The following is a 21621-nucleotide window of genomic DNA, read 5'->3' on the forward strand; positions in this document are numbered from 1 at the left end:
ATTTTCCCACTTGTAAACTCCAAAGAGAAGACATCTCAAACCCAAAAATGATTGGTCTATTTTAATTTTTTTCCCATTTGTATGCTTTAAAGAGAAATGGGCTCTTTTTCCCATTTGTATGCTTTAAAGAGAAATGGGCTCTTACATGTTTCGCTATACATTTAGCACACTTAAAAAAGCTCCACCCTCACCAAACACACATCTTATTAAAGTCGAAACTCACTTCACAAATAAAATCGAAACTCACTTTCGTCATGTATAGACAATTAACACATTTTCAAGTAATACAACGAAAATATTCTTAGACGGTTAATAACAAAGTTGACAGAAGTATTGAAATCGAATCACGCTTTCATCTGGTTTGTAGGGTTAACGCCCAATCCCTAGCAGCCTCTGCCATCAGGATTAGGTTAAAAAGAATCTTTCAACTAATACAAACTAACACTACGTACATCTTACCTTCCTCATACTCTATTTTAGTTGAAGCTTCATGCATTGGATCATTTATTTATTTTTTCCTTCAACGACTTAGAAATAGTAACATACCAAACACTACTCAACAAAAGCAAAGGCAAGAGAGATACATGGAAGGATTTAAACCAGCCAACCTCGATCAAAAAAGATGGAACCATTAATAGTCTAAGGAACAGAGAAGTAGTTGCAAATCTCAGTAGTAATTATTTTTGCTTTAACAAAACAGGTAAAACCTGAAACAAAAACATATAGACTCTGCCTCATACAAAAGCAATAAACCACATCTACACAACATTAATGGATTATTTTGGCCAAACAGAGCTTCATTTACTAAAACCCCCCCCCCCCCCTTTTCAACTGTATGCCAAGTTGGTCCCCGCACACACGTGTGTGCGCACACAAAAAAGCGTATGCAATGAGGTTGCCAATAATGACAATTATACCCTCTCTCTCTCTCTCTCTCTCTCTCTCTCAAGATGAAGCCTTTATACCTGGCTCGCTGATTTGAATAGATGTTCTCGACAAACTTGCTTCAAGCTCATTTAACTCGTCCAAATCCAGCTCATCATCATCGTCTTCGTCATCGTCAACATCGGGCATGGCTTCTTCAGAATCAACAGCCACACTTGTTGAAGTGCTTGGACCTGCAGCTAGATTTTCCTGGACCTGAAATTGAACACAATCAAATTGAAACCGCCACAAAAGAGAGCTACTTGATTCCAAGTTAATTCACGCAAAACATTTTTTATAAATCTTTTTTCAGAATGAATGACGAATATGAACTGAAATGCTGCAACAACAACAATAATACCAACCTTAAAAACACCATAAAGGCGTTTTATGTAAATAACTTTCTTGAATAGTTTCATAAGTGATATTGGCACTGAATGAAGGAAGTTTTCTTTCTACTATGAAGTTTCAGAAGCGATATTGCACACCCTCTCTCCTAAGTTTATACAGTTATACAGCATTCCAAAGCTACCAAAACTTGAGGACTATACGAATAACAACCTGCAAGAATAGTACATAGTAAAATTTCTTATGGCCAAGCATTTGTTACTCGTCTTTATGACACTCTCTTCTCATGTTGCCTTTCATTCCCTTCGTGGTCTCCTCATGCACTCCCTTCCTATGTTGACTGGAACTAGCTGATTACCGAAGAAAATGCTACTTTTTTTTACTACCACTACAATTTTAAAAGAGAGATGTGGAGAGGCAAGGTGTTGTCGAATATTGCTTCGTCAGGCTAATTTATGGGAGCGCAAGGAATATGAATATCTTCAACATCTAAAAGTCACTCCCTGATTTGTGATGAGCCCAAGTTCCTTGCTCTTATTTGAGCCTTTATAATTCCAAAATTTAGGAAGTTGCTTCCCTGATAACCTAAAGACCACAGCCCCATCTGAAACTTGTTTTCAGAAAAATGTAACTTTAAGAAAACGGTGTTTCTGGTCATTTAACCCTCCTGGAAAACAATAAACAGAAAACACATAACAGCATTCTGGGGTTTCCTAAATCTTTTTTTATTTTATTCAATCATCTGGAAACAGCCTTCGAGGACAAATGGAAGCAATCTTCAGCCCTATGTTAAGTTTTCTGTTAAATATCTACTGTTTGTCAAAAAGAAGAATATGTCTTTCCAGACAACCTGGACCCACAGTACCTTCAGCCTTCCACTTTTCTCATGACCATTAATACAACATATACATACAGCCCATATCAGTGGACAATCTCCGATCTTGCCTTAAAAAGTGCCTCCATTATCTTATCAAGTTTATATCAACTGCAATCATTATATGGCCAACTTTGGATTTCACAACCCAACATTTTTTACTAACGAATGGCAGATTTAGTATTCTGAATTTGTAATGATATCTATAGACACATATTACATAAGTATACAAGGCATAGCATGTACATTACCCAGAAAAGAAATTATTCAATCTTCTTATCTTGTTTTCATAATCAGACATCAGATACGCATCTATTATGTAATTGAATCAAACTTCCAGAGCTCTGTCCTAATCTTATAGAATAAGTATCCCCAACAACACTAAAGACAATATGATGTCTAGTTTTCCTCATATGAGGTGTTGATGCTTCATTTGCATAAACTTATTATTTCTAAAGCAAGCGAAATTTTCTCCTGGAAATATAATTCACACACATCAGCAGTAAATTTGTAAGAATTTATGTATTATTGATTGTTGTGTTGTTGTATCTGTCTATTACAAATGGTTCCTTATATAGATGTAGGTGTAGTGGAGTAGGCGGTGGTAGGTGAGGAGTAGGTGAGTGTAGTAGGTGAGTGTGTGGTAGGTGATGGTAAGTGTGTGGTAGGTGATGGTAAATTTTAACAGCTCCCCGCAAACTCAAGGAGGATAGAAACTAATCAACTTGAGTTTGGAGAGAGTAACAAAACAAGAAAATACATAAAAATAAAAGAGGATAGGAGACACTGTATGGTCGTGTCAGACCGTTGGTGAAGACACTGAAAAGTGGTGTCATAACGGTGTAGAGGACACTGTATGGGGGTGTCAGACCGATGTAGAAGACAGTTTATGGGGTCATGTCGGACCGTTGTAGCAGACAATGTTGTGACAGTTTACGGAGTCTTGCTGGACCCTTGTAGAAACTAACCGGAATCAATGTCGGGACAGTTTACAGAGTCTTGTCGGGCCCTTGAAGGAGCTAACCGGAATCAATGTCGGGACAGTTTACAGAGTCTTGTCGGACCCTTAAAAAATACACTGTATGAGGGTGTATATAGGCTGCCCAAATATATATATATATGGATATATATAGGGAGCCCTCAAAAGTCGCGCCCTCAAAAGGTGTGCCTAATTTTTCAAAAAGGCGTGCCATCAAAAGGCGTGCCCAATCCATAAAAAAACGTGCCATCAAAAGTTGCGCCCTCAAAAGACGCGCCCACTTCATCAAAAGTCGTGCCCGACAGAAAGCGTCGAGCCATCAAAAGGTGAGCCGGAGACGCGGCGAGGCACGTGAGCGACAGAGCGGCGTGTCGGCCGCGTCGTCAGTGTCAATATAAACCAATGCGGAGGCGGAGGAAACCAAACCAGACTGAAACCTCTGAACTTGTCATTCTGAAACAATCTGTAAATACTCTGTATCCAACCCTTCTCGGAAACACTCAGCAACCCAAAAAACATGGCCTCTTCTTCCCGTTCAGCTACCCAGAACATGGCCTCATCTTCCCGTGGTCTGCTCACTCTCTTTCCCGACCTCAACGAGTCAACAAGAGAGATAACTGGTGCGGTGGCCAGTGAACCTCAACCAAGCGCCTCTAGTTTTGCTCCGTTGAACTTTCCGATGCGGTCTGTGGAGCAAAAAATGGCGGTGCAAACTGATATTGAGGCCAATCAGTATATTTTGAAGTCATACGTGGAAACCATGACTGCGGTCACAAATTTGTCGCACCGGCTGCAGAGCAGGACAAATGAGGTGCAACAGTTAAACTCCCAGCTGGCTCTGCTCCAACGCATGTATAAGGATGCGCGAGCAGAGATAAGTGTGCTAAAGGCAGAAAACAAGGAGCTGAAGCGGAAGGCCACCGTGATGTTCCGATTTGGAGGGCCGCCATATGCTGCAGTGGAGGAGCAGGGAGTAGTGATCATGCCCAGTGGAGTGGGAAACACGGAGGCAACACCGGTAAGGGCCGCCCAAGACGGAGGCAAGAAGAAAAGACTGGCGGCAGAGTAGAGAAGAAAAATCCCGCCTGTGGATGAAGTTGTTGGTTTTTTTTTTTTTTTTTTTTTTTTTTTTGTTTTGGTGTGTGATCGAGGTTGTTCCCTGAGATGAATAAAATATGATTGGTTGGTGTTTGGTATTTTTTTTTTTTTGTGGTTTTTTTTTTATTTTTATTTATTTTTTTATTTTTTTTTTATCTTTCTTTTTTTTTTGTTTTTATCTTTCTTTTTTGTTTTATCAATGTTTCATTATAATAAAATAAAATAAAATAAAATAAAAGTAGGAATAGAAAAAATATATTATAAGAAAATATATATATAGATATATATATTAAAATAAAAGAAAAGTGTGAAATAGCGTGGATAGAACCAGCACATGGTTTTGGTTTTAGGATTCATTATTTTAAGATATATATAGATATTAAAATAAAAGAAAAGATGGGTGGTCAATAATAAAATAAAAGAAAGGAAAAGAGGGGGACAAAAGTTGATGGATAGTTGGATGAAGAGAAAGTTGTCTTCTTCCTTTTTTTTTTTTTTTTTTGTTTGCCATCTTTTCTGTCTCACGAGGAACATCAGCTTTTGCAGAAAATGAAGAAGCTAATGACCCAGCAGGTCTTGTTATGAACTTCGAAAAAGATTCAAGTCCTCAAGCTGAAGACATCATCAAAGAACAAGGTAAGCTTCTCTACAAGCGCCACAAGAGCACGGCTGTCTCTTGGCTCAGAAACATCTTCCATGACTGTGCTGTTCAGTCATGTGATGCTTTACTACTGCTGGACTCAACAAGAAGGAGCTTATCTGAGAAGGAGACTGACAGGAGCTTTGGACTAAGGAACTTGAGGTACCTTGATACCATCAAAGAAGCTGTGGATAGAGAGAGCGAAGATGGTGATGTTGTGGGTGTTTACTGTGGCTTCGAGGGTTGGTAAGAGGAGGAGGGCGACCGACAATACTAGGGAATACAGCCCTTGGAGCAGCATCTCCGGCAAATCCAGCCTTAACCATTCCAGTTCCATTATTACAGATGAGTTCGACTTCGCCGCCGTTGTTGGTGGAGAGAGATAGACCCATCAAGAAGAGGACTGGCATCGCCACCAACACTACCACCTTTAACAGTGATGGCATGGCCGAAAGTTATATGGGTTGTTGGAAGAGGAGGACTACTAACGTGGGCTACAAAGCAAGACACAGAGAGAGATGAAGCTGGGTGGGTATGTAGAGGACCGGCGGGCGGCCAAGGCGAGGCTGCCGCCCGCCGGTGAAGCAGAATTACTAACTTCTTAACCTCGCTCTGATACCATGTAAGAATTTATGTATTATTGATTGTTGTGTTGTTGTATCTGTCTATTACAAATGGTTCCTTATATAGATGTAGGTGTAGTGGAGTGGTGGTAGGTGAGTGTAGGTGAGTGTGTGGTAGGTGATGGTAAGTGTGTGGTAGGTGATGGTAAATTTTAACAAAATTTCTTTTTTTCACAATAATAATAAAGGGAGTTGTAATAATATTGTGAAAACATTCCAAACTAGCAGTCCAGTAGATTGAGGGATTATCATTAACTCCCTGCAATTTTCAGAGATACAAAAATATATGTGCAACCAAAAAAAAAAAAAGAATGACTACCTTCTGTTCACTAACATCAGGTTCTTCTCTTTGGTATTTTTCATAAGCCTCAGCATCATCCACAAACAAGCTAGAATCTGAAAGAAACAACTCCCGACCACTGAAGAAAATAGAAATTGTGTCAATGACAGCCCAATAAAACATATCAAATTTAATTAGACAGAGGACCAGAATACCTCATGCGGTCATTCTTAGCCCTCTCTGCTCGCTGGGCAGCCAAGCCAGCTTCTCTTTCATCCATATGTTTCTTCTTCCATTGTAGGAACAACTCTGGAGTCATTGGAGTTGAAGTTGCTACTTTTGCACGCTGAAATAATTAAGACACGCAAATTACAAGCACTATTCAGAGTATGACAAAATAAACCTGAACCAAACCTGTTTTGTTTTGTGTTCAAAATTCTTGAAAACAAAAAACACAAAAATCTGAAACAAAACACGAAGCAAATGGGCCCTAAATGTTTGGGCTTGACCATTATGAGAACTGAAAATAATGAAGGGAAAACAAAAAATATATATGGAAAGAATGGGATGAATTTCCAATTGCACTACTGAAGAATGGTTAAGAATCAATGAAAGAGTAAACACGTTCATCACCTGACTTTCAATCTCTTCTTCAATAGGCATCTTGTTAGCCTCTTCCTCCAAAAGTGCCTTCATCTGAGATTTCAACACATATCCTGGAGGAAGAGCATGTCTGTAGTGACACTCTTTGCCACCATTTGGGCAAACCCAAAACCAACCATATTGTTTCTTCTCCACTGCATCAAGAAAGTGCTTGCAAACCTGCTCATTGGTCCATAAAGAGTCAATTGATACAAATAACATGTTCTACAAAAAAAATACATTAAATTAAGGACTTACATGACACTAATGTATCCAAAACCTCGTGTAAACTAAATACAATACATACATAAATATGTGTGTATCATCCCTAAAAATACTTAATTAGACAGGAATTTTAAATTAATTTCTAAAAAAATGAATTTTGGGGCACTGAAGTTAGCGGTAAACTACATTATAGGATGGCTGCAATAAAAAAGTGTCCTTAGTTCTCATACAGACACCAAATCTAAAAATGACACTTAAAATATGCCATTTTAGGGATTTAACTTAGTTTATTGTTCCAAAGATAAACCCATCCAAATTTAGAAATTTACAGTCAGATTTAGGCCAACGGACTTAATCATGTATTTAAAATGTTCAGCCCCACGCCTATGTCACTGGACTCTCAAAACTCTTCCCTACATTTTCCACTCATCAGAATGATGATCCAAAGTTTGAAAATGAGCACAATAAAGAACTGCAGTATAAAAATCTGAATATAATGATAGTAGTGTTGAGGTGCTTATTTACCCAACAAGTGTTGAGGTGCCAATACCATTGATAGTGCTAAGAAAGAAGAAAATAACAAAGGTAATTTGAATCCAGTTAACAAGATGGAGCTTAAGGAAAGTAACAAAGGACAGCTAGTGAAAGCAAAAATGTCTTCGCTGAATTTTCATACTTAAATCCCAAATATTTTCCCAAAGATCTTCCTTCATCTTATGATACAGACCATGCTAATGATCTGGTTTCAGATTTTGGTCCTGCCTAATTTACTAGCCCACTCATTACGTTATTAATCAAAGGCTTCATCCAGCCACCAAATTGGAATAGCTATCTTCTGGATTCCACTTCCAAATTTGAAGGATCCAGCAAGAACCAAGAATAAAATACTAATGCTGGATACAGAAGTTTTTCTGCTGATGTTTCATTCTACCACAATTGTTGAATTTGATAACCTGAGAAGTGTTTCTCTGATAATAGTGTTGATTTAGGAAATATAAAAGCCTTTCTTCTGGCTGATACAAGAGGTTAACAACCTGATTTCCAAGTTCTGGATGTGCATTTGTTCAACAAATATTGAGTGCATTTTCCAAATGTCTTTCTACATGATAGTGTAATGGAGCTGCAAGTAGAAGATCTAGAGAAAGTGTTTGTGGTACTCTCAAAACATCCTGCAGGCTATAACTTGTGCAAGCAGTTACAGTTTGTGTCACTCTTCATCCTATGATCCTATCTACGGCTGGTACCTCTCCATCCTTTCCTTGCAAGACATGACCTTGAATACTGCTAAATGCACAGTGATTATGTTGACTTGCAATCCTGAGCAAGGCTTCTCAGTTTACTGCCCATCGCTGCAATGAATAGCACTTGAACAACAGCACATTATTCTTTCTAGCATTGAACGACTCTTTTCTTTAAATAAACAATTCAAGACAATCCTTCAAGAACTAAGAGGGCCTGAGAATCTGGTAGATTTCTAAAGTAATGCAAGTTTCTTTTAGATCAAAACTAGCATTATGGAATGGAAGACTAGCTAGAGAAAATATTTAGGTCAAGCAGTCATATTCCTAGGGATGATAAAAATCGGTGAGCTGCAAGGAGAAGGTTTACGAAAATTTTTTAGTAAAACTATTAGAGCTATTGACAATCAATTCTTATGGACAAACTATTATGCTTCTATACAAGTCCATGGTAAGATGAGTAAACAAGTTCATTAATGATATTTCTCTGCAAAATTTTATTATAGTTCCGATTTTCGATGGTGAGACTCCAGTTTTTCTAGGTGAGACTAGTAGAAGACCTCGAAGAGACTACAAATCCTACCTGATTTATTGTTTGATTTCCAGCACTACTGTGCAAAACTCACACCCACAAAGCAACCTTGTTTCACCTTATTTGAGATCCTAAACCACAAACCTTTTATCCAAAGCCCTAACACAGTTTAACGTGGCATTTTAGCCCTATAGGATATAACCCTCAATTTTTTCTCAACTGCCCAGAAAATCCGACAAGCATTCTTTTTAATTTCAAACTTCAATAGCAAACGTTTGTCATTGGAACTTATATTCCATCCCTGAACTCTTTTTTAAACTTTCCAACCATTAGCTTATAATTTGAAGCCCTAGCGATATTTGAATGTAGGGGAGCCTATATTGGTCTCATTCTGCATCAACTACTTTATGTGATTTTATTAATTATAAATTGTCTAACATTTATTCTTACAAGATATATGTGTTTTCCATATATATACTTACTGTTTAACCTACTTTTATAGATGTTAAAATCTTACAATACAAGATACAAATGCAATACAAAATTTGTAAAAAGAAGTGGTACATGATTTGCATCCCAATTTGACAGCTATGCTCTGTGCACCAGATTGGTCATGACACAAATTTAAAAACTTAACAAAGCACAACATAAAGAGACAGAAGGATAAAAAGGCATACTATCTCGGTTGGTCTATTCTGGTTATACTCATTCTTCTTTGACTCCACAACCTTTTCCAATGTCTCTTGATCCCAATCCTCCATTGTTTCTTAGGGGATGACAAAAAACAAGACACCAAAGTAAAATGAGAAAATGATTTTTTTTTTTTTTAAACAAAAAAACACCAATCAACACATCACTAAGTTACCTTCATCACGCTTGTCACTATAAATGTCAATCTTCTCACCCTTCCTCTGCACATTCAAATCATGCGAGAACTTGCATTTAAAACCCTTTGCACACTGCCCCGCCTTGAAAAATTCGCATAGAATAGACTTGGGATCAACACCTAACCAAAATCCCAATTTATATTATACCAAAACCAACCAATGTATAGGAAAAAAGCTACACCAACTATGATGAAAGACATTAATCAAAACTCGAGAGCACATGCTTTGTACTGGCATGAAAACAACAAAATTTGTAGCACATATAACCAATGTTAAAACAAAAGGAAAAAAAAAAAAAAAAACTTAAATTAGGAAACCATAGCTGATGAAAGCCTTCGTTTTCAATCCAATGGCCTCCAAACTACATATATAACCAAACTAAGCCTTGTATCCTAATCAGGTGGAGTTAGCTGCATTAGCTACATGAATCATTTTTGCTCAATTAATTTAAATAAATTCATATCAAATTTTTACACTCAATTGAATTAAATAAATTAATATCATTTTTACAATCACATCTCATATTAATTTAGGTCTTCCTCTTCCCTAACATTTTCATTTATGGTGATGATATTTACATTTATATATATATATATATTTTACAAAATAAAATATGGTATTTGGACCTAGTTTTGCTGGTACTTATATATATACGTGTGTGCTCATCTATTCTATCTATTCTTCTATTCTATTATATAAAACACACAACTCATTTGGTATGAACTTTGTTGATTCCCACAAACCACAACATTATAATTTTTTTCAAATTTTTACTTTTTTTTAACAGTTACTGTAAGGACTAATATCTAACTGTTGTCCCCCACCCAATACAAACTCTCACTCTCTCTCTTCACGCTCACCCACACATGATCCATATTGACAGTTTCAATTGCACAATTAGTGTGCTCAGTCTTCTAGTGTGTACATTATTGTTCAAACACATACCTTGAGTCTTGTTTTTCACTATATTCAGAATTAAAAACCATAAATATATATACATATATATTCTAAATAACAGATTGACTACTTGGAGAAAATAGAAATTTCAAATGAGCTTAAAATATGAACACATACCTGGTGGTACTTTGGGCTGAACAACAGCAATCTTGAACAAGTCATTCAATTCCTTCTCTCTAGCCTTCTCTTCTTCCTTCTTCTTCTGTTCACACAACCATATTTTCACAAGTGAATCAAATTGCAAAAATCATCAAACCAGCAAACATTCAGTGGTGAGGAATCAAAAAAAATTACCTTGGCGGCGATTTTGGATGCGTCGGTCTTGTTTTGTACGGATGATTGAAGATTCTGCACATATTTCTGGACATTTTTGCTCTTGTTCTTGTTCTTGAGACCGAAGGTCTTGTCCTCTACAACTTTCTGCTTCTTCGCCATGTCGGCTTTGGATTGTTGCTTCGGAGGCATGTTTTGTTTTGTTTCAAATCAAAGATTGCAGTATCAGAATTTCGTTATTAGATATATATTAGGGTTATTGAATCGACGAAGGTCGTGTTGTTCAGTGATGGTTGAGTCTAGGGTTCGATGTTGCTAGGGTTTTCAGGGTGCATTTGATTGGGCGGGTCGCCCCTCTTTCTCTCTCTCTTGCCTTTTTTTTTTTTATGAAAAAAATAATCCGATTTCTTCGGGCTTTTCCCAAAATAAACCAAAATAAGTTATTTTTCAAATTAAGCCTAATTTTGATGAATTTTCTAAAATAAGCTAAAATGTGATTACAAATTATGCTTTCACCGTTTTTACCCTTAAACCATACGTATGTAAGTCATTTATCAAAAAAAATTTAAGTTATTTATGGTTTGATTTTTAGAATTTTTTTAAAAAAAATTAAAAATTAATTTCGTTAAGAAACAAAAAATAAAAAATAATTATCATTTTAACTTTTGGACAAGTTATATACATACGTATGGTTGTTTCAATTTAATTTGTAAAAAATTATTTCTAACCACACGAAAGATAAAAATTATATAAAAATGATTTATATTTACAAAAATTATAAAAATTATATAGTTGATTATTATTTGCTATTATAAATTATTATTATATATATTTAATTATTATTATATATAAAAATTATATTGTTTTAATTATATAGTTGATGTGTATAAGTGTTGTAGGTGTGTGTGGGTGTGTGTCAGAGTGTGGGTTGGTTTGTATTGAAAACGTATTTTGAAAACACGTTTTTACATTTTAATAGTGAAAGTGTGATTCGCAACCATGTTTTCTGAAGAAAAAAAAAAATTACTTAAAACCACGCTTTTACGATTTTACAAATTTTTCGCTGGAGGGCCACAAAAACGGTGAAAGCGTGGTTTGTAACCACGTTTTAGCTTATTTTAGGAAATCCGTCAAAACTATACCTAGTTTGGAAAATAACTTGGTATTTTGGCTTATTTTGGGAAAAGCCCCGATTTCTCCCTCTTGCTAAGAAATTAAGAAGACAGATAGGCTTTCCGGGGGTAAATAAGTCAACATAACTACATAATTTTTTTAACAAATTACAAAAATGACCTTGTGGTGTTTTAAGAAGTTGGTAAAAAATTGACTTTTTAACCTTTTTGTGACTTTTTTAACAAAAAAAATGAGTTATTTTGGGGAAAAAAAACTGACTTTTTTTGCCAAAAAAACTAAAAAATCAAAAAATTGGCTTTTTTGATATGTTCCCAAAAGACCCCTTAATAGAGGCTTCTTTTCAGAAGATGAGTTGAGTTGAGTTGAGTTGGGTTGGGTTGGGTTTGAAATTATTTTAGTCATAAAAAAATAAAATAAGTTTTTTAATTTAATAAAATAAAATATCACATATAACCCATAATCATTACATTTTTTCTCTTACAAAAAGTCAAAAAATTAAAAAAAAATTCTAAACGAGACTTTTTAATCCCAGACTAAAATAACAAAAAAACTAAAAAGTCAACTAACTTCTCAAATGAACCCTCCTCAGTATAAAATCCTAAATGGAGATCTATACATTTGGTAGTGTAAGGTGTTATCCCAGTTAGGCAACCCAAGAGGGGGGGTGAATTGGGTTATTAAAAATTTCACAATATTAAATATAACACAATATTCAGAATTTGAATAAATAAAAACAAACAGAATAATTATCAATATAAAAGTAGAAGAGATAGAGAGAGAAAATCAAACACTGCGATTTATAGTGGTTCGGCACGCCAGGTCTACGTCCACTCCCCAAGGAACCTCCTTGAGAATTTCTTTACTATCAATTGAATAAATACACCACCAAGCTTGTGGATTTGGCACAGGGCTTACTCTTATCTATTGAGCCTCACTCAACAATAAATGCCTTACCCTTACAAAATCTCTCACAAAAAATAAGGAATAAGAATAAGTGGTAATTGAACCCACTTTTACAATAATTCTCTCACAAAGAGTAGATATGAAAGTGTAAGAACAAAAGCTAGACTTAGATCTGAAAGTGAAAGAGAAGAATACAATTTGGAGCTCACAGAAAATTTTCTCTTCAAGTTCTTGGTTTTTCTCCACATCCAACACTTCTATTTATACACAAAAATATGCCCGTTGGACACTCCTTGCTGACGTCATGGCTTACATAAGCACGCTCCTGACGTCATGGCTTACATAAGCACGCTCCTGATGTCATCGCTTACATAAGCAGGCTCTTGATGTCATTGCTTACATAAGCACACTCCTTAAATTTAAATAGTCAGCAAATGATAAGAATTAAAAAGATAAAAATAAGATTGATTTTTTCTTCTTGTTTTTTTCAAACATGGAGCCACCGTTTTTGTAGACAATTTAATACAAAGTTCACAACTTTCAAACAAACAAATAATTTTCTCCATCTAGTTTATAATATATATATATATATATACATATATACATAACTCCATCTTGTTCTTCTTGTTTAATTATAATATGATATAATTAATGTAGTGTAAAAAAAATTTAAGAGCGCACGTGATGTATTCTGCATATAATGTTATATAAGTTCTGATCAAAATTTTGCATACAGAAAAATCTCTATAAATAATATTTATGATGGATCTGAAAATATATGTCCTCTTTAAAATATTGTATATGTTGTAAAGATTTTAAACTAAATATATTTTACCACTCCATATTAATTTTGTCAAAATAAGACAACCCATAAATATCAAATTTGTCAAAATAATACAACCAATCAATCATTTTTGTCAAAATAATATAATTAATCGATTTGTCAAAAGATGAATAGTAATTAACCCTATTTTTCAAAAAGTGAATAGTAAAGTTTTTGAAAATATTTAAAATAATCATTTTTGTCAAAATAATATAATTAATCGATTTGTCAAAAGATGAATAGTAATTAACCCTATTTTTCAAAAAGTGAATAGTAAAGTTTTTGAAAATATTTAAAATAATATTTAACATATATATTTTAAAAAGATAATATTATTTTATTTAAATAATATTTAACAAATATATATATTTTAAAAAGATAATAATTTGTGTCAAATAATATGTATATTAACTAATATATTTTAGACATCATCAAAATTAAATAATATGATTAACATAAGGGAAAACAAAAAGAACAAATCATAGTAGGAAAAAAGATAAATTACAGCATCTCCAATGTAATATGCATTTTACCTATGTAAATATTATTATAAAATATACATTTTATTTTGTCAATTAACTATTTCATATTTATACTCCAACCATACTCTTTATTTTAATTATTCATCCAAATACTATTAACTTTATGGAATGCTGTATCAACAATAAAGATTGAGAAAAATTATCATAATGATTAAATACATTTTGCTTAACCTTAAAAGCTAGCTACATGTAGTTAAGACTAGCTATATGTAGTTAGTAAATGTGAGTTGAGCTTAAATGCATAATCATATGCCTAGTGCATTGGAATTTAAAAAAGTTAGTCATACTAGACATTTTAACTAACAGACATTATATGTCTAGTGGATTGAGCTCTTTTAGAGTTCTAAAACATTTTCCTTACAAAAAAAACACCTACCAATTCTGTGAAAATATAAAATAAAATAAAAAAGTTTAATTTTCAAAATTTATAAAATTAATAGAATAAAAAATGAAATTTGATCATAATCCTCCTAGAATCAATGAGTGAGGCTAATATAGAGGGTGATTATAATAATACACATTTAATTTCTTTTCACACCTATTACATGTATTAAAAAATTAATAATTTAGGCATACATATTAATACATAAGTGTACAAAACAAATCCAAATTTTTTTTGTATAAATCATATTTTTTGAAGTTATAATTTTTGTAAGAAATTAAAGATATAAATAATTAAAAATCACATCTGTCATGATATAATGAGTTGTTTGGCAAAACCTATATAAGTACACTTATTTGGATTATATATACTATTTATCTATTTTTATGTACATCTTTTCACAAAAAATCAAAAAATATATTTATTTAGTTAGATTATCACAAATACCCTTGATAAGCTTATTTTCAATACTAAGGTCATCTCCAACACTGTACCAAATCCATCACCAAATTTAAATTTGGTGAAAAATATATATATATATTTTTTTTTTACTCCAATGGTTTCATCAAACATATATCAAATTGAGAATATAACAAATGTTTCACCAAACTGAGGATGTCTGGCACCTTTCAGCATTTTACTGTGCATAGCCGTTGAGTTATGGACCCACCAGACAACTAGCCAGACGTCCGGCTAGATGTCCACCTAGTCATCCTCTTAGTTGAAAAATTCATTGAATTTCCAAATTTATTTGAATTCAAATCAAGAAACTCAAGCTCAAACAAATTCCCAAAAGCAGGTGCGATTGATTCATGGAAGTTATTATATGAAAGGTCAAGCCATTTCAATGCTTTGAGCTCATAAATGATAGTGACATTACCTTCTAGACCTCGACGCGAAAGATTGAGCTTTTTGACCATGGAATTGCTGGAGTTACATCCAATGCCAGACCAAGAATAATAGTCTGAGTTGTTTAGAACCCAATAAGTTAGTCCAAGCTCTTTGGCTATTGTTTGTGTTAGAAATTGGGCGCCCATGTGGCATGACCCTTTGAACCTTTTGAACATTATCCATGTAAGTTTGAATTTGAATTCAAAACTTACTTGGATAACCACTCAGAATATCCATATCTATCATATCAACTGATATGGATAGATGATATAGATATCTTATATATCTGATATAACTGATATGGATAGATTTATTATTATCCAACATATCTGATATAATATGGGATATGAGTGATTAAGAGAAAAACAACGTATGTCGTATGTTTTTTCCCATATTCTGACTCTCTCCCAAAATACAACGATCAAGAGCCATTTTGCACTATGACTTGTGTAGGTGATATTCATTCTGTAATATCACTCCACTGCTGAGTTGATTGATCAGATTCAGGAAGCATGTGATTTACCCACGAGATCCTTTCAATTCAGACTCTGCAGATAAAGGTATGACCATAATTTTTCATCCGCTGCGTTTTACCTTTGATTTACATTGGCATCAGAGCATGAATGGGTATTTTCGTGTTTTCTCTAATCATGTGTATAATTTTTATATATATATATATATATATATATATATGTACACATTATATACATGAATGTTTATAAAGGAGGAAAATTTCAACTCCCATTAGATTGAGAGTGTGGTACACCTCATTTTTTTATGTTCATTAATGTCTTTTTTAATACCATAATTGGTTTTATTTTGAAAAATGGAGTCTGGCAGTACAAAAATTGGACCAAAAAACACCCTGGAAGGCGGCGCATGGTACGCACGCGCCAACTAACGCCGTGAGCTGCTGCCACGCGCCTCCACGCGCCATCACGTTCGCATCAACGGCGCTGTCCACACGCGCGCCCTCCGCGCCACACACGGGCGCCGCGTGCTGAGCCGCACGTCAAGCCGCGTTCCGAGCCTTGCACCGAGCCGCGCAGTTTTTCCTCCGCCGGCTTGGCTACTGATGCATAAGGCTCTGTTTGTTCTATTTTAAATTCTGAATCGCGTTAAATGGTCATAATTAATTCATTGTAGCTTTGTTTTAATTGTGGTTGGTACCGTTAGACTCATAATTAAATTTTTTATCTTCTGTAAAATTTTGAAAATTTTATGAAAATAAAAAATGTTTTTCCTGAAATAATAATTCATTATTTCTGGTTTAAAATGCATCTGGTGTTGCATGATTAAATTTCTGGAGCTGATTTTTTTATTGTAGACTACTGTTGTAGTTTACTATTTACTGGTATAGTTATATCTTTTTACCAAATTCTGGAATATTTATTTCTAATTTTATGTGTGTTTATTAGTTATTTAAAATTTCAGAAAATACCAGAAAATTCTAGAAGTGATATAGTTTCTATTATGGTATAATTTGAATATTAAATAAAGCATATTGTTATTTTTTCCCTAGAGTTTCTAATATGTTGTAATTAGAATAGCATGATTAATTGTTATTTGTTTAAATTCCATTATTAATTGTGACATAGCATGAGTTGGTTGTGAATCTACATTATGGTGCTATTATATGGAATTAGAATTTTTTATCATGCTTTTAGACATGCCATAGTCAGTGGGAGGTTATTCGGTTGAGAGAAATCGTTGTAGATTAACTCCCGAAAACCAATATTTTACGCATAAATTAAATTAAATTTTGGATAATTGTCACCTGTAGCGCAAGAGATGATTACGAGCATAGCGGATTTTTGATCTTGCGACTTGTGTAATATTGTCACTATTTAATTTAGATTTTTGTGGCAAAATTATATTATGCTAATCAAATTAATCCCAATGCAAATTTCTCTCTAAATTGACTTAGCTTATGGAAGTTAATTGGTTGACCTAGACTTAGTAAAGATGTTCAAATGTGAACAATGCAATCCTATTCTTTAGATGAGCAAAAGTCTTGGAGACTTTAGGTTAGACCTTAATTGAGCCAAAGTAAGAAAACATGACTCAAAGTCGTCGTAGTTTTGTTGCCTTGTTTGGCATAATAAAAACTAATGTGTGCGCTATGGTTAGCGGCACGCTACGTAGTTTTGGTTGGCGAGTTTTGGAGTTATGAAATTATTAAGCCCTCAATAGATCTGTATATGATCTTGACTATTGAGCTGCGCGGATTGACTTTGTAATTTGACTTGTAATGATGTTGCATCATTGGATGAAGTAACATTCAAGAGTCACGTCATCCAACAAATGCGAGCTTTAATAAATTAGTCATTAAGTGTAAGACGAGTAGCTAGTATGAGCAGTGTTTTGCTCTCTACCCAATTATTGGGAATGGATGGAGCAAAATTTCACGCACTATAATAGTGTGCGTTAAAATATCACGTGAAGTTAAAAGATTAGTGCTTAGAAGCTGCAAAATCTATTAACACTATGTAAAAAGATTAGCACTTAGAAACAGCAAAATCTATAAACACTAAGTGAAGAGATTAGCGCCAAGTGGCTGCAAAATCTATTAGCATTGCCAACTTGTCTTAGTCTGGACACATACTATTTCCACACTTGAGTGTAAGACATGAGGAGGTGTTTCTTTGTATAATTCCGTAGCTAGGCTAACGTTTTGAATAACATTTACCATTAAGCGCAAACGTTGCAGCATAGTAATTAAAAGGTCAAGGCTGACAAGGTTGTTATAACTCTAAGAATTTGACACATCGCTTGTGAGAGCATTGTGTTGAATTATACTCTTTAGCCTAATTCGCGCTTAAGTTACTTCAGGAGCTGTCATAGTTGATAGTTTATTCTCTCCTTCTTATGGATAGTAGAATTAATTGCAAGTAACTATGAAGCGAGAAATAGATATGGCAAGAGGAGTATCGTCATCATTCAACTAGATGCAGTAAAGTGTATGGAGAATAAAATTGACTTGAAGGTGCAGGGGATTAGCACTTACTAGTTAAATTTGCGACTTAGGCGCACTTGATATCTCCATGACATCCTTTTATGATCTAGTGAATATGAATTAGTCGTGAGTCATTACCTAGTTGGGCCTAAACCTTTAAAACTTATCTTTGAGAACTCACACATTAAGATGATTGGAATTAGTTTATGACATTGGTCATGAACCAGTGGCTTATTATACTTAATCACATTAATGAGATGATGACACGATGGTTTGAGTAGGCCTTCTCGGGCCCACTCGCTTATGACATCCTGCTCTCATGTGAATGTGTAACTTTGTTCGCAATGGGTGCGCACAAGTAAGTAGGAAAGCCGTAGAAGGTCGTTTGTTTTGGCGCATTTAGTCCACTATGATATTTGTGACTAGATATGTGTAAGGGTATAATAGCTAAGCCTCAATCTCGACACATTTATAGATTACGATACGCATCTGAGTCAAGACTATTTGATCTCCCATAAGTCAAAAGTTTTGAGATGATTTTTGACATTACACATATGAAGTTGAGATCAATTAGATAACATCTTTCGTGCTTTTAGTTTTGACCAAGGTGGCGAGTATATATTTGAGCTATTTTAGAAAAAACTCTGTGAAGAGAAATGGATACTTAGAAAATTGATTATTTCTAATACTCAATAACACAATGGTGTAGTAGAGATAAGGAATTAAGTGTTGTTAATGTTAGGTGGATAATGGCGCAAAATCTTTCCCAATTGGGAATTGCACTTTAGTTTGTTGCCTGTATCCCTAACTAAATGCCCTCCATATCAAATTTTTACACTCCATTTATGTAATGGGTTAGTGGAGAGCCATCTATGGCGATCTGTAACCATTAAGCAGCTTATCTTTATTTTTACTTCTCATAAGGTTGCGAAGTTAAGACCTAGAGTTCTATGGCACGTTATTGTATGTTGTCTTGTAAACACATGAGGTCACGAGGCGCATTATTGTATGCTGTCATGTAAACCCTCCGGGTCATGTGCATATAGGTAAACAGCTTTGTGGGAGTGTAACTAAGTCACATATAGTTTTCTTAGCAAAGGTAACGTAAATAGAGTTTTTGGAATTCTATAAGATAGAGAATTCTAAGCATAGCGCTTTATGCAGCCTAGTTGAGAATGAAAAGAAATTTCCAATATCCTAGGGACAGTGGGAGCGATGTGCCTACTAATAGATTAATCCATTAGAGAAGAATACTCTACATTCTTAGTTGCATGGTAGCGAATGTGCAAATCTTCCACGTCATCACTGGGTGATTGAGAGGGAAACATTCATGATTGCTCCGCAAGATGATAAAGAGCCTAGGATAATGCCAAAGGCTCTAGTCCCCTGTTTTTAGAAAGTGGATTAATGTTGCGCAGTTTAAGACAAAGTCTTTGAGGATTTACCATTTCTATAATTTGGTTGACTTTCCATTATGACGCAAAATTGTTATAAAGTTATGTGTAATTTGGATAGTCATTGTTGAGGCATAAGGCTCGCTAGATACCGAAAAGTCGCACCATTGAGGAAAGTATAGACCATGAGAAGACTTCCTCCTGGGGAGTGAGGTTATTTTGACTTAGGCTATGATTGACATAAGTTCGGAACATTGATTTATGGACATTGTGACCCAACTTTCTCGTTAAAGAATTAGATAAGTAGATCCGTAGGGATTTACCTTCTGCTTTTATGGTGAAAAGTTAGGAGCGCAAAAAGGTTTATAGTTTCAATAAATCTTTTATAGCCTAAAATAGTTATCCAAATAGTGGTTCTTAGATTTCGCCAAGCCATGATAGGCCAATGATGATCGATGAAGGCCACTGAGGCATAATTAATGGTCTAAAAGAAGTTTTTCTTTACTTAGTCATTATGAGCAAGGAATTTATAAGGTTGTCGCCACCTAGGGTGGGCAGTCCTCTATTTTAGATATGATGGACATGGGTGATGTAATTTATATGCTCGGATGTACGATCCTTAGGGATTGTTTTGGGAAAATTCTCGGTTTGTCTTCGATGACTTACATAAGGAATATCCTAGAATGATTCTGGATGCAAAATTGCAAACTCATTGACTTACCTATCGGTAAAAGCCATAGCCTTAGCTAGTGTATCCTCGGATTGTCTTTGGGAGAAACAGATGACCTATATTCCTTGATCTTTTCTTTGTTGTGGGACCTAAAGTACGCTTTGTGGGCATATTCGGCATGATAAGTGTTATCTTTGGTAAATGGTCAACTGACTTGTTTAGACATTGACCTTATTCATTAGATTGTGGATAGAATGTTTTACTAGTAGTATATTAATTTGCTCCTTGTAAGATTCAATGCGCTAGTTGGGCGCATTAAGAATAAACGCAAATTGGTCACCAAAATATCTTTAGAGAGGTAATTGCGCAAGAGGTAGTGATCTTAAATCACTTAATGTAAGGCGCACATGGTGGATTCCGTTGTATATACTTATCGCAAGAGGTGCTGATAAGGCTTATGTTTGAAATCTAAAATTGTGATCTTGAATCACTTCATGTGAGGCACACATGGTGGATTCCGTTGTATATACTTATTGCAAGAGGTGCTGATAAGGTTTATGTTTGGAATCTAGAATTACGCAAGCTGTGGTCAATTTTTTTTAAAAATCGATCACTTATTTTGAGGTGATGGGATGTTGACACTATTATGGTTTGTGTCATAGTGATTAGTAGATGATGATGTTAGCAGACAAGATGGGTTCACTCACACGAGCAACCGCCCTTGGCGCTTGGGAGCGAGCAAGGATGAGACTAGTGGTTTATTTTTATTTGGAGCCAAGAGAGGCTTAAATAATCCACTATGTATGTCGCTTTGGTTACAACCAAGATGAGGTCGTATTAAGGACCAAACATGGATGTTAGTACCCACTTTCCATGTTGTGCCTGTTATGATTAGCCAGATGCGAGATCTCATTTAGCGCCTGGAAAACGAGCAAATAGAGAATTAGGGTTAGGCGTTAGAAAGCGACTAGACTAATATCTGAATGGTGTATCGAGGATGATGTCACTCTTTTGGAAGAGTTACTCCACCGTAACATGTATTCATACTATATGTGTTTGGCGACTGAGTAATGAGATGAGAGAATGGATCCCTATTTCCTCACCGTGTGAGTCTTACATGTCATTATTGATATGACTTTTATTTATGTACCCTTTTGTGACTTTCGACCATGCCATAAGGTAAGGGATTGATGTTCTGCTACTTTGGTATGTTGCCTGCAGTCATGTATGATTCGGCCTTAAGGGACCCCACTGGGAAAGCGGTCAATCCTAAACTAAATGGCATGAGGGCAATGGGAAGATCATCTAGTATTACGCCACTGTTGTATATTCACTGCCGGCAACTCACATCGCTCTGTATGAGAAGCGAATTGAGTGTGAATATATTGCAAGAATTGAGAGGGTCA

The 21621-nt window shown here is 34.9% G+C and overlaps 1 protein-coding gene and 1 long non-coding RNA gene across 2 annotated transcripts in view; one reads left to right on the plus strand and one right to left on the minus strand.

Moving 5' to 3' along the window:
• Window positions 1-3764, plus strand: part of LOC145792781 (uncharacterized) — a 120292-nt gene extending 116528 nt beyond the window's left edge. Inside the window, exon 2 of the long non-coding RNA XR_014332677.1 lies at window positions 3309-3764. This is a non-coding gene — a long non-coding RNA (uncharacterized LOC145792781). The remainder of the gene's footprint in view (window positions 1-3308) is intronic.
• LOC114322587 (zinc finger CCCH domain-containing protein 11) lies at window positions 594-10953 on the minus strand. Its single transcript, XM_028269927.2, has 8 exons — window positions 10542-10953; window positions 10365-10449; window positions 9269-9409; window positions 9081-9169; window positions 6400-6588; window positions 5982-6112; window positions 5806-5905; window positions 594-1140 (listed from the first exon to the last, which is right to left on the minus strand). The coding sequence occupies exons 1-8, from the start codon at window positions 10710-10712 to the stop codon at window positions 946-948; spliced, it is 1101 nt and encodes a 366-aa protein (XP_028125728.2). The 5' UTR covers window positions 10713-10953; the 3' UTR covers window positions 594-945.
• Window positions 10954-21621: the final 10668 nt, after the last annotated feature.

Source organism: Camellia sinensis, chromosome 1, assembly GCF_055761805.1.
Source record: "Camellia sinensis isolate YWXY chromosome 1, ASM5576180v1, whole genome shotgun sequence".
Lineage (NCBI taxonomy): Eukaryota > Viridiplantae > Streptophyta > Magnoliopsida > Ericales > Theaceae > Camellia > Camellia sinensis.